Source organism: Theropithecus gelada, chromosome 6 (genome assembly GCF_003255815.1).
Source record: "Theropithecus gelada isolate Dixy chromosome 6, Tgel_1.0, whole genome shotgun sequence".
Taxonomy (NCBI): Eukaryota; Metazoa; Chordata; class Mammalia; order Primates; family Cercopithecidae; genus Theropithecus; species Theropithecus gelada.
The window spans coordinates 31,412,119-31,425,592 of NC_037673.1; the positions used below are offsets into that span (position 1 = coordinate 31,412,119).

The window sequence follows — 13,474 nt, forward strand, 5'->3', positions numbered from 1 at the left end:
CTCCCAAGTTCAAGTGATTCTCCTGCCTTAGCCTCCCGAGTAGCTGGGATTACAGGTGCCCACCACCAGACCCAGCTAACTTTTGTATTTTTAGTAGAGACAGGATTTTGCCATGTTGGCCAGGCTGGTCTCGAACTCCTGACCTCAGGTGAAACGCCCGTCTCAGCCTCCCAAAGTGCTGGGAGTATAGGCATGAACCACCGCATCCGGCTGACAAACTGGTTTTTGTGGAGACTTCCAAATGACCTAAACCTCTAAAGGTAAGAAGAGTTCTTTATTCTTCTAGAAAATACTTAAGGGCCTACTCTATACCAAATACTCTACTAAGCAATACCACAAAAAAAAAAAATAGACAATGCTAAGTCACAGTCTAGTTGGGGAAGCAAAGAAAATAAACATCTTTAAAGAAAAAGTAAGACTCAATGAGCAATGTCAGATAAAATGAAAAACCATAGTAGTAGTATGTAGTTTAACACTTGAGCTATGTAATGATCCACAAAAGGGCTGTTTCACTGGGATCCAGAAAGGCTGGTGATAATTTCAAAGAAGGAGCACATGTGACCCAAGCACTGCAACGGGATGGGAGAAGCATGGTAAGGAGGAGAGAAGAAGAAAGGAATGAAGAGGGAGCACCATAGGCAAAAGCATGGAGCTAAGAATACAGTGGACTAGCTAGAGCGCGGGCCACACAGAAAAACACTGGGAGGTTAGGGCTGGGAGTGCTGAGAATGCCACAGTGAAGGCTGGGAATGCAAGACCAAAGACTTGACATTTTTTTCCCTCAATAACAGCAAGAGAAGATGTTAGTCCTTAAAGTGACTGAATAAAAACAGACACAGACTTACGCTAACTGAAACAAGCCAGTCACAAAAAGACAAATATACATGATTCCACATATATGAGATACCTGAGAGTCAAATTCACAGAGAAAGAAAGCAGCATAGTAGTAATAAGGGAACAGGGAATTGGGGTCTGGGGAGTTATTCCTTAACAGGTACAGAGTTTCAGTTTTATGAAAGGAAAATAGTTCTGGCAACTGGTTGCAAACAATGTCATGTTGAACCCTATTGAACTGTATGCTTAAAAATGGTTAAGATGGTAAATTTCATATTATGTGTATTTTACCACCATTTTTTTTTTAAAAAGACCTAGAAGTTAATCCTACATAGTGAGATTCCATCACTACAAAAAGAAAAATAATTAGTTTTTAAAATAAATTAATCCTATAAGAGATTAACATAGTAGTAGCATAATAAAATCCAACATGGAGTTGTATTTACATGTACTGCATGAGACAGATGCTACTGTCATCCCTATTTTACAAATGGGAAAAATCTGAGATGGAGACGAACTTCTGGACCAAGGTCACATATCAAGTAGGTGGTAGAGCAGGGATTCAAACCCAGGCCATCCAGCTCCCGACTCAGGTGCCTTTGCCCAGTATGGATAACTGCCTCTCAGCATGTGGGATGTCATGGAGGTGGGCAGATGAGAGCCAGAGAGAACATGCAGGTAAATGCACACTGAATGTCTCATCTGTGCACGGCATTCTGTTAAGGTCTAAGGATACAAAGTGGTAAAAAGTAATTTCCATCCTCAAAGATCTCACCACCTACTTGGAACCTCAGAACATACAAATGAAAAAATAGACCACTTTAGGAAAAAGCTATGCAAACTGTCTACACGAGTGGAGAGAAACCTTCAAACAGAGCTGGGCTATAGTCGTCGTTTCCCTCATCAAACCAGGCACACCTGGCAAAGGAGAGGGCCAAGGAAGGACGTCTGTCCTCATGAGAGGCAGGGGGCACAGGCTCCTTCTTTTGGAAAGATGCTGAACTCTTCTGACTGGACAATCTCCAAGGGGCACCCTTGTTGGCAAGCCTTGCAAGTGAGATCATGGCTGTATTCTGCCAAATGTAACTAAGGAAAAATACGATCAATAAGAAGGAAGTTCCACTTCTATGTATCTTACTGACTGTAATTAAGAAAAATAAAATGAAAAAGAAGAAATCTCAATGTGGGACTCTCAAGGGTATTTCCCCAAAATTCAGGAATGAAGCTATAACAGCAACGGTTTCAGACTAGTTAATGACTCTGACTCACCTAAATCTTCATCGAGCTTCGTCTTCGGAGGTTCCCACGGAGGCCGAGCAGCTTTGGCCTTTTCTTGCCTGCTCCCCAACTCCTCCTCAAATTTGTCATATAAGTCACGAAGCCTACTTGTTCCAACTACTGTAGAATCTCCCTTTTAAAAATAAAGGATCACTATTAGGAACTATATCAATAACAACCATATCAAAGATATGTAAGATCTCACAGGTAATCAAAGCATTTTTAACAGCAAGATGCTATTCTTCAACCCTCAATTTAACAAACATTTAAAAACAAAACGCTCAAGTACTGGCAATCATACTCTGAATCAAACACACACTTATCGCTGACACAGTCCTCAGGTAAATGTGCCTTGCCAACATTCAGAAACATTAGAGCAGGCCAGGTGTGGTTGCTCATGCCTGTAATCCTAGCACACTTTGAGAGGCGGAGGCAGGAGGATTGCTCGAGGCGAGGAGTTCAAGACCAGCCTGAGCAACATGGCAAGACCCTAACTCTATGGAAAAGAAAAAAATTAGCCAGGTGGTGTGTGCCCGTGCTACTTGGGAGGCTAAGGCAGGAGAACTGTTTGAGCCCAAGAGTTGGAGGAAGCAGTGAGCTATGACTGTGCCACTATACTCTAGCCTGGGTGACACAATGAGACCTCATCTCAAAAAAAAAAAAAAAGAAAAGAAATATTATAACAGTTCATCTACGCCCTCTTAACATGACATTTTTTTAAAAATCATGACCTCAGAGAATCGTAACAACTGACACCAAATACCCTCCTAGGGAATGTACACTTCCTACTGAAAAATCACTGATAATCTGTCTTCTCCTATACTAATCCAACAAGGAACAAGGAATATCATATATATCCTCTTTGTCTCTCTCTCTCTCTCTCTCACACACACACACACACTCATGCCTTAAACACGAGGATATAAACATGCACACATTCTCTTTCACACACACACACAAACACATAGAACAAACATGGGACTCTACGAAGCATTCCTAGAGGAAATTTTCCACTTTTCCTCACTCATTTTCCAGGCTGAAAATCATTTCACATGTCCACACTCTGACTTAGTAGCCTTAAAATGTAAAAACCAGACCTGCCAAATGTAAAATTAAGGCAAATCATAAAATCTGGTACCCAGAAGAAGGGATAATTCAGGCCGCATCTCATTGTTGAGAGTGGCAATGCCGGTATAGCTTTGACATCCTCACCACCTTCTCTGCACCACAGATGACAAAACTCAAAGGCAAATGTCAGCCTTTTGAGTTTATCAGTCTTCCTCCTACACTGCAGTTTTAATATACTCGTATAAATATGTAATAAAAAAACAACCAGCTCTGCCTGTTTAAACTCCCTGAACTTCAGTGTCTTCATCTTTATTGTTTTAAGAATGATAACACCTATGGCAGCCATTCTTTCCTTCTTCCTAATAGAAGCAGTATTCTATCAGATTTGGGGCAGAGAACTCCTGATCTCTGGGAAGGTAGACTGAGCCACCCAGCCCCCCAAAGATGTCCATGTCCTAATCCCCAGAAATTAAATATATATGTTAACTTACATGGCAAAACGGACTTGCAGCTGGGTGGACCCAATCTTAGCACAGGAGCCCTTAAAAGCAGGGAACCTTTGCCAACAGGGGTCAGAGATGTAACAGAAAAAGAGGCAAGAGATATTTAAACCATGAGAAGGACTCAACCACCATTACTGGCTTTGAAGACAGAGGAAGGGATCCACAAGTCAAGAAATGCACATGGCCTGGAGGAACGAAGAAGTACCCTGACCTTACAGCCAGCAAGGATACAAGGTCCTCTGTCCTCCAGACACAAGGAACTGAACTCTGCCAGCAACCTGAATGAGCAAGAAAACAGATTTTCTCCAGAGCCTCCATAAAGGAACACAGATCTGCTGACATCCTGATGGAGCCAGGGAGACCCAAGCTGGACTTCTGGCCTCCCGAGCTGTGAGAGGACAAATGTGTGTGGTTTCAAGCCATGCTGTTTGTGGAACTCTGTCATGGCAGTAAGGAAAAACAAATCCCTGGGGTAGGCATGTCACATGGCTCTGGTAAACGGATGGAAGGGGAGTCAACGGATGAAAGGAGAGCTTGGGCAAGACACTGGAAGAATGCTCATCCAACATGCCCTCTGCATCCTGCATGTGGGGACACAGGTGTATAAGGACCTGAGGCATGCTGGTCCTGCATCATCCTGCAACTGTGGAAGATGCTCAGGAAGACAGCAGGGCCTGCCATCACTAAGCCACTCAGTGAACACCAGCCATGGCCTCCCTCCAGGTACCTTATCATGAGAAGAACAAACCCAGCTTGTTTAAGTCCCACTTAGTCAGGTGTTATTACTCCCAGCAGCATTTCTGACTGACAGAAAGACCCTCTTGCCAGGGGTATTTTCAGGGTTAACTAAGACAACATGAGAAGCATGGACTAACGTTCTGGCACCGTGAAAGTGCACAGTATGTGAGCTTTCCCTTCCCTGTACCACATCAACTATGACTTAAAAGCCTGCTCTAATTTGTCAAATAAAATATCACACCACTATGAGAGACTTCTCAAATCCTTTGTTTCCAAAAACACAGAAATCTCAAGTTCCCCACAGATCGAGTCCAAACAGAAGCTATTTTCACAAAATTCCAAACAAAACCCTCTCTTATCTCTTACCTAATCCCATGCACTAAATCTAACATCTGCAACTTTTCATGCCCTAAATCTGTACATGAGTTCATTGATTAAATGAATGAGATGTCCACTCATGCCTACTCTGTGGCAAATACGCCTAACAGGATGGAGGCATAATGCCTAAGGGGAAGAGAGGAAGAGGGGAAGAGAGAGCAAAAAGGAGACAGGGACAGAAAATAAAATGGAGATGGAAGAAAGAAAAGAGAAGTGAGCATGTAGAGATAGTGGTGGAGTCTGCGACGGCAATGTACCACCACAGGCACCCCAGCCCTGGCAGCATATGCTCTAGGAGTCCTCCCTCCAGCTCATTAAGGGTGACAATGGCTCTCCCTTTCTGCAAAACTAGCTGATATGCATGGGCAACTTCATAGGGTTGGTGCTCTTTTGGTCAAGGATACACTTCGAAGAGACAAACTCAAATTCTTCCTTATTTCTCATTTTGGAGGAAAAACACACATACATATACACATACACACCACAAACTGCATAAACTAGTTACACATGAAACCTTATGAAACCACCAGTATCAAGACTACCAGTATCATTAAAAATGTAGAATAGGCTGGGCACAGTGACTCACACCTGTAATCCCAGCACTTTGGGAGGCCAAGGCCAGAGGATTGCTTGAGCTCAGGAGTTCGAGACCAGAGTGGGCAACAGTATGACCTCATCTCTACTAAAAAATAAATAAATAAATAAGCCAGTCACGGTGGCTCGTGTCCCAGTAGTTCTAGCTACTCAGAGGGCTGAAGTGGGAGAATCACTTGAGCCTGGAAGATCAAGGCTGCAGTGAACCACGATCGTGCCACTGCACTCCAGCCTGGGTGGCTGAGCGAGACCGTCTCAAATAAAAAAAAATTCATTGTAAAAAGATACTTTAATTAACCTACTGCACTCTTGGCCTTTCGCTTTTTAAAACAGCTTTTGTCTGTAATAGTGATTCTCAACTGGGGGTGATCTTTCCCCCCAAGGGACATTTAGCAATATTTGAAGACAACTGGGGAGGGGTACTACTGGCATCTAATAGGCAGAGCCCAGAGATGCTGCTAAACATCCTGCAATACATAGGGCAGTCCCCACAATCAAGAATTATCCAGCCCCAAATGCCAATAGTGACAACACACAGAAACCCTGGTCTACAGCTTGTCTGCTACTTCGGACCTACCACCTGATCCATGGGGTCACTAGAATAGTAGTTTTCTGAATGAGTGCATCGAATCCACACAGGCTTAAGAAGTTCTTCTTCCTCCTCCTCATTCTTGTCAGGCGTGGTCTCCTCAGGCTCTTTTTCCTTGATTGAGGTATAGTTCTTGTCTTTGCCAGAGCTCTGGTTGTCACTCCATCGGTCTTTTTCTTCCTCCCAACGAGCTCTCTTCTTCTCCCTACTTGGGGAGCGACTTCAAAAGAGGGCAAAGGAGATTAATTATTAAAAATACTCTGCCATTATAAAAACTATTCTATTTCACCTACTTGGTGCATTTTTCGCCTAAAATACGAATACCATGCCAAATCACCATGTGTACTTTTGTTAAACCAGTGATTCCCAAATACCAGTCTGGTGGCATCAGAATCACCTGAAGTTTACTTGTTTAAAAATACAAATTCCCAGGCCCCACCCCAGATCTACTTACTGATTCACAATCTCCAGGGGTGGGGCCCAAGAATCTGTATTTTTAATAATCTCCCCAGGTAATTCTGGTGTGCATCCAGCAGGTTCAGGAACAACCGATAAACCGTAACTCCTAAAAGAAAAACATATTTGCGAAATGTTTGGAAATGTCCACGTATGGACAATTTCAGAAATGAGAATACCAGTTTTGAATCCTCCACATCTGTCTTTGCCAGGAAAAAAAGACTTTAAAATTTCACAAAACAGGGTCTCAATATGGCCATAAATTTAGCCTGAGGACTATAATTATAATCCAAGAATGAACCAGTTATGTCATCCCTAACTATGTCTCTGGAACCCCAGTGTTGGGCATTACTACTTGGCGAACCAACACTTTGCCTAATTTTGGTCCTCACAAATATTAATATTAACTCAGTCAATAAAGAAGGATGAAAAAACAACTCCATCTCCTTGACTTCCTGGGGCTTGAAATCTGCAAAGACCCATCCGATGGACGTACTTGGAGGGAAAAACCTATAGGATCAGCTGGGCATGGTGGCTCACGTCTGTAATCCCAGCACTTTGGAAGGCCGAGGCAGGAGGATCACTTAAGCCCAGGGGTTCCAGACCAGCCTGGGTAACATGGTGAAATCCTGTCTCTACAAGAAATACAAAAATTAGCCAGGCATGTTGGTGCACACCTGTAGTCCCAGCTACTCAGGAGGCTGAGGTGGGAGGATCACATGAGCCTGAAAGGCTGAGGCTGTAGTGAGATATGACCGTACCACGCACTCCAGCCTGGGCAACAGAGCAAAACCCTATCTCAAAACAACAATGATAACAACAAAACCTATAGGGTAGATTTTAATTTAAGCCCAAGAAATTTAGGTAGAACACAGAGACCTTGAGAATCCAGCTAAGCAGAAAAACTGCTTTGTAAGCCCAGCTGGTAGCCTTCACAGCTCCACTAACAAAGTTACTACTATCCATGAAAGTTTACATCCAGATCAAAGCAACAAGTATTCTCATTAACTCTACCACTAACTTGTAATTTTATAACAGGCAAAGTCTGTATGTATATATGTGTGTGTAGGTATGTATACTTGGGGAGGATTAGAAAGAGTACATATATTATTTATACAACTTCTAAACATTACAATATGCATCATTAGTTTTGTTACCAGAAAAATTACTGTCAATGTACATTCACTGTAGAAAAAAATAAAGCACAAACATAAACAAAAATAAAACAAAAACCACACATAACACCACTCAGAGGTAATCACTATATTTCACAAATGTTTTAATGTTATAGCCTGACCTTCTCATTCAGTAGTAAATCAGGAACAGCTATTTCAATAATTCTATATTTGGAGCATTTTTAATAGGTGTATTATTATTCTAAGTATATACCATAATTTAACAAATCTAATAATAGTCATTTAGGTTAACATTTACTTTTCTTCCACCATAAACAATGCTATCATGAACACATTTGTGTTCTTTGCACACTTGTCAGATTCTTTCCCAGATGTATACTTTTTAAGGCTTCTCTCTAGTTTGGTAGTACTCGTTTAGACTACCATCAAAACCACATAAGAGTTCCCATTTCCACACATCCCATCACCACGGTTATTTTTCATCTTTGCCATTCTGATGAAAAAGTATTTTCATATAATTTAATTTGAAATATTTTATCAATACTGAAATGAATACATTTCATGCTTACTTCTTTTGTGAACATTCTGGTCATAGGCTATGCAAATATTTTTAAAATTATGATTAGAGTCTTTCTTTGTTGAAACAGTTTTCATTAAGATATCTGTCCTCCCTCTGTCATATGCATTGTAACCGTTTCCAGTTTCTTGCTTTGAAATCTGTTTGTTTGTTTGTTTGTGGCTACATACAACTTTTATAAAGTTAAATCTAGAGATCTTTTTATGCTCCCTGCCTTAGTATGCTTGGAAGTCATTTCCTATCCCAAGGTTAAAAAAAGATTTTATATTTTCATCAGTTACTTTTAATACAATTTTTAAATTCTCTCTCTCCAAGGTGTAAGGCAGAAATCTAATCTCAATTTTTCCTCCAAATGGCTCACCAACTGCCAATTTCTCCTCTGATTTGAAAAAAAAAATATTCTTTATCACATATAACTTTATATATTATTTATTAGGTGTAATATATATTCTTGAATGTTGCTCTACAGTTGTTTCATTGATCTATTTAACCTGTATCAAACTTTTTCAATTATTATATATTTCCAGAACATTTAATACTTCCAGAGTAAGTATCCTTGCATTACTATTTATCTTCATTATCCTAACTTCTATCTCAAGGAAAAGTTAAAGAGTCATTACGAAGTTCTAAAGTCAGTACTCTGGGTCAGACATGGTGGCTCATGCCTGTAATCCCAGCACTTCGGGAGGCCGAGGTAGGAAGATCACTTGAGGCCAGTAGTTCAAGACCGACCTGGCCAACAAAGTGAGATCCCTATCTCTTTTTACATTTTTAAAACTACAAAAAAAAAAAACACAGTACTTTAACTGAAGTTACAATAAAATTATAGATTACAGTCATGTGTCACTTAACAACAGAGATACATTCTAAGAAATGAGTCCTTAGGTGATTTCATCACTGTTCAAACATCACAGTGTGCCTACACAAACTTAGATGGTATAGCCTACTACATGCCTAGGACAGGTGGTATAGCCTGTTGCTACTAGGCTACAAACCTGTACAGCATGTGACTGTACTGAATACTGCAGGCAATTATGATACAATGGTAAGTATTTGTGTACCCAGACACATTTGAACATAGAAAAGGTCCAGTAAAAAAAATAAGGTATTATAATCTTTGGGACCAGTGTTGTATAGAGTCTGTCACTGACTGAAATGCCATGTGGTGCCTGATTATATTGTGAAGAAAACTGGTATTTTTACAACATGGTTATCCACTACAGGAACAGGACATACCTTCCTTTCACTACATCACCTTCTTTGTCATCAGCTACATTTTATTAGTTTTCTTCCCATTGGTCCTATGCATTATAAGATGCTTAATTAATTTATTAATAACTTTCCATAGTAAATTGTAAATTTAATTTTTCTTTGCATTACACTTTCTAACCAGGTAGTCCCTTTTATTAAAAAGGCTATTAAATACTGTCAGGTAATAATGGCAACTCTAGTGGCTCTTTTTTGTTTGTTTTGGTGCTTACTCTGAGGCTGGCACTCTGCTGAGCACTTTACTGACATTTCACATTTAATCCTGACAGCAACCCTAGGAGGCAGATATAAACACCCCCTACAAAGGAGGAAACAGCCTTGAAAATCAGTCACTTATCTAATATGATAAACCTAGGAAGTGGTAGTTAAATGCTAATATGGTTGATATAGACATTTCAGCATGTTCTGAAAAGAAATCCCACCAAATGTTTATTATTATTGCCAAGAAACACAGGCAAAAGACATCCTCACCCATCCTTTTAAGCAGGCGTTGTGAATGATGTAATGAATGGTCAGGGTCATCTGTTGTAAACATCACTTAATATTTCTTTTTAACACTTTAAGAAGGGCATTTCAACACAGAACAAAAGATCTTTTTTAGGTAAGTGTCTCAGGCACTCCAAAATTCAAAATCCAAACTCCCAATGTTTCTTCTTGCCACTATGCTATAGGGCAAACTGGTAACTTTTCCCCTTCATAGTTTTCCATCTCTCATTTTTATTTTCTACTGCATTAGTCAGAACTCATAGAATTCAAGTCTACCTTCTCTGTAAGCTACCAACCATTAGAGAAGAAACCATTAAACCGAGGCTATTTCCAGCACTTATACCTTAAAAATCATCCACTTCAAATAGGTCCTCAATGATGTCCACTGACACAATACCCTCACTTTTCTCCTATCTCCTCTCCTTCTCCTCCTCCTCAGGCCCTCTTTTCATGCTTCCTAATTAATCCCATCTAATCCATGGCATTTCATCCTTCCTAATTAATCTCATCTAATCCACAGCAATATGTAAGTGTCCTATCAAACGCACTTACAGCACTTAACTTTCCTTTTCCTATTAAGTGGGGGCCTTTGTTAATGACTCTATCACCCATACCAGTACAATACCCGGGACACACAAACACACCATGTTTTTAATTAGCATGTTGATTGTATCATAAGGATATTCAGTAACAATTATAAGCAATGGGGTCACCTTGCCTTTTTTCAAATTTGTATGGGAAAGGCCTGCAGGTTTCAACACCACATTTGACTCTCTGGGGTGGTATCCATCAGGTTCATCATGAGCTAGCGTTCTTCATCATGTTAAAGACGTCCGCTAATATTTCTAGTTTACTAGTTTTTACGCACAAATGGATGTTGGTTTTACTTTAAATACCTAAAAGGCAAGTACTGAGATAACCCTACAGATCTTGACACAAAGAATATAGATTTTCTAATATTAACTTTTCTATCCATGCAGTCTTGGAATAAACTCTATCAGTTATTTTAACAAACTACTGAAAACATTTGCTAATATCCTAATTAGTGATTTTATATCCATATTTGTAAGAGAGATTGCTGTGTCATTTTTGTGCCATTTTTTTCCCTTGGTTAGGTCTCGCCATCTGGTTTTTCCTGCTACCACAGAATGATCTGAGCTTTCCTTCCATCTTTTTTTAAGTGTTCAAGATCACTTTAAAACTTTTTTTAGAGGTGGTGCAAAGTAAGCTTTTTCCATTTTTTCCAGTTATTGACCTACTAAAGTTTTCTGCTTCTTACGTGAAATTATTTTTGTTTTCTTAGAAATCAACCCATCACATTCAAGTTAATTTTTATACTGTTTTAAATTTTTAAATTTCCTTTCATTCCTGTAATAATACACTTTCTCAAACCTAATATTATGTAGATTTTTCTTTTCTTGATTTCCCACTTTAAAAATTGTATTTGCATTTACTTACAATATAGTTATATCACTATAGTTCTGTTTTCATTTCATTAATTTATCTTTAAATACCTTTTTCTGCTTTTCTTAAGTTCCACCAATTTCTATAGCCAAGTGCTCAGATAATAATTACATATATAGTTACCACTTATTTGGCACTTACTTCAGGCCAGTTCTAAGTGTCTGACATGCATTATCTCAATGACCCCTTATCACTCAAGAAGGTACATATAATGGTCCTTATCTTACAAACAAAGAAACTGGTAACTGTGCCCAGTAATAAAGTTGGGAAAGCTAGTAACTGACCCCGAATCTGTCAGATTCTAGAGTGCTGTTATTCATTACCATTATATTAATGTAAGACCAAAAATTTTACTTTGGGATATAGAATTGATTACACCCTTTAAGTTGTGGGTGATAGCAATCTCAATGTCATTTTCTAATGAAAATATGACTGCAGTTTTGCTCTTTTTTTCTGAAACATGTAAATTTAAGAGCATAATTATGAATTTCCAAGGTCTTCTAAAATTATTAATGTATAGTTTTATAGCACTGTGGTCAGAAAAAGTGGTCTGTATAATTTCTAATTTTTGGAAATTTATCAAGATTTTCCCTGGGCATAATCAATGCATCTTGAAAGTAAAGTTTTTTAAATTAAAGGCTGTTTAGCTTTTCGCAGGTCACCTTGGACAGACTCTGAGGCCATTATGAAGACTTGGCTGCTGCTCTGTACAAGCACAAAATTTGAATTCAAGGAGATAATCCTACGACTTCTTTCAGTGTCAACTCCTTGCTTACCTTCCAGATCTCTTATACTCTTTTTTGTAGGACCTTTCCAGAGATGGTGATCTTCGGTTGTCTCGATGCCTGTGTCTCTCCCGTTCTCGCTCTCTTAAAGGAATTAATACACAGAGCTGTTTTCAACAGAAAGACTCAAAAACACCATCTCTTTTCACTGAATTCATCTTCTAGATAAATGGACCACATCTATGAATTTTTCAGGCACTATTCACTAGGGGACATTTTTATGCCATCTTAATTTATTAGAGGATAAAGGAGCTTTTCACTTTACAGAAGTTAACTAACTTGGACAATTTTTGCAGTTTTCTTTAAAGAAAGCAGTCATACGTGATGCTATGCAATAATGGGAATCTTATCCTAATCTTCCCTTAAGACCTTGCAATCAGTCAATCCTTGGTTATTTAACCTAGAGGGAAAACTCTAAAGAACTCCACATCCTATTGATTTCTAGAAAATGCTCTATCGCACCCATCAAATAAATATAAATTATAAAGCTTTTATAGTGAAAATTAGGACAAGATTCTATAATGAAAGAGTTCTTAATGCTTATGGCTTATATGCTTGAGTTGTAGTTCCAGCTATCACTAACCTGCCATGAGGCCATGACTAAGTCACTTGAATGCTATTTTTCATCTGGGAAAAAACTAAATGGAGATTTTGGGCTTACTTAATGTAAAAAAAATAGATGAGGAATTTTTAAAACCTTCCAATGTAAAACTGGGGTTTAATAATATTAATAGCTTTTGAGCCTATTTAACAATGAGGATCTAGAAGAGAAATCTGAACTCCAGTGTGACTGAATCAGAACTACAAGTCTAAAGGAAGTAACCTTCCAATCTTAGAATAGGAAAAATAAAATGCTAGATTAACCTGAGTCCAGAAAGAAGACCATAAAAATGTTTGAACTCAAAAATATTCCCCAACCTATCGCCAAACAGAAATGTCAATACATTGAAAATAGAACTTACAAAACTGACAGAGATCAGTGAGCGCTTAAGTATTAAAATAGAAATTGTTTTCCACTTAAAGATTCCCCTGTTCTAAAGGAAGACTCCTTTGAATAATGTTTCTGATATATACACAATCCTCAGATATACACCAGCTAACCCAAATAAAGCAGTCAGAGATTCGGATTCTACATTCTTCATCTCATACATTTCTAAAATCACAGTTTACATTTGGGCAGTAAATTTTAGTTATTGTATAGAAATTAGTGAACCACGCCACATGTCAAAGATATATGTAATTTGTAATGACATGGCTGTTGAAAAGAATAATTGCCTACATTTCTAAATAAAAATTCTAATTAGAGAATATTTCTAATT

The 13,474-nt window shown here is 38.8% G+C and overlaps 1 protein-coding gene across 1 annotated transcript in view; it reads right to left on the reverse strand.

Moving 5' to 3' along the window:
- DROSHA (drosha ribonuclease III) overlaps nucleotides 1-13,474 on the reverse strand; it is a 136,538-nt gene that overhangs the window by 113,077 nt on the left and 9,987 nt on the right. The window contains exons 5-8 of the mRNA XM_025388491.1: nucleotides 12,147-12,239; nucleotides 6,437-6,547; nucleotides 5,971-6,202; nucleotides 2,104-2,245 (exon numbers count right to left, since the gene is read on the reverse strand). Coding sequence (XP_025244276.1) covers nucleotides 2,104-2,245; nucleotides 5,971-6,202; nucleotides 6,437-6,547; nucleotides 12,147-12,239 — 578 coding nt within the window. The remainder of the gene's footprint in view (nucleotides 1-2,103; nucleotides 2,246-5,970; nucleotides 6,203-6,436; nucleotides 6,548-12,146; nucleotides 12,240-13,474) is intronic.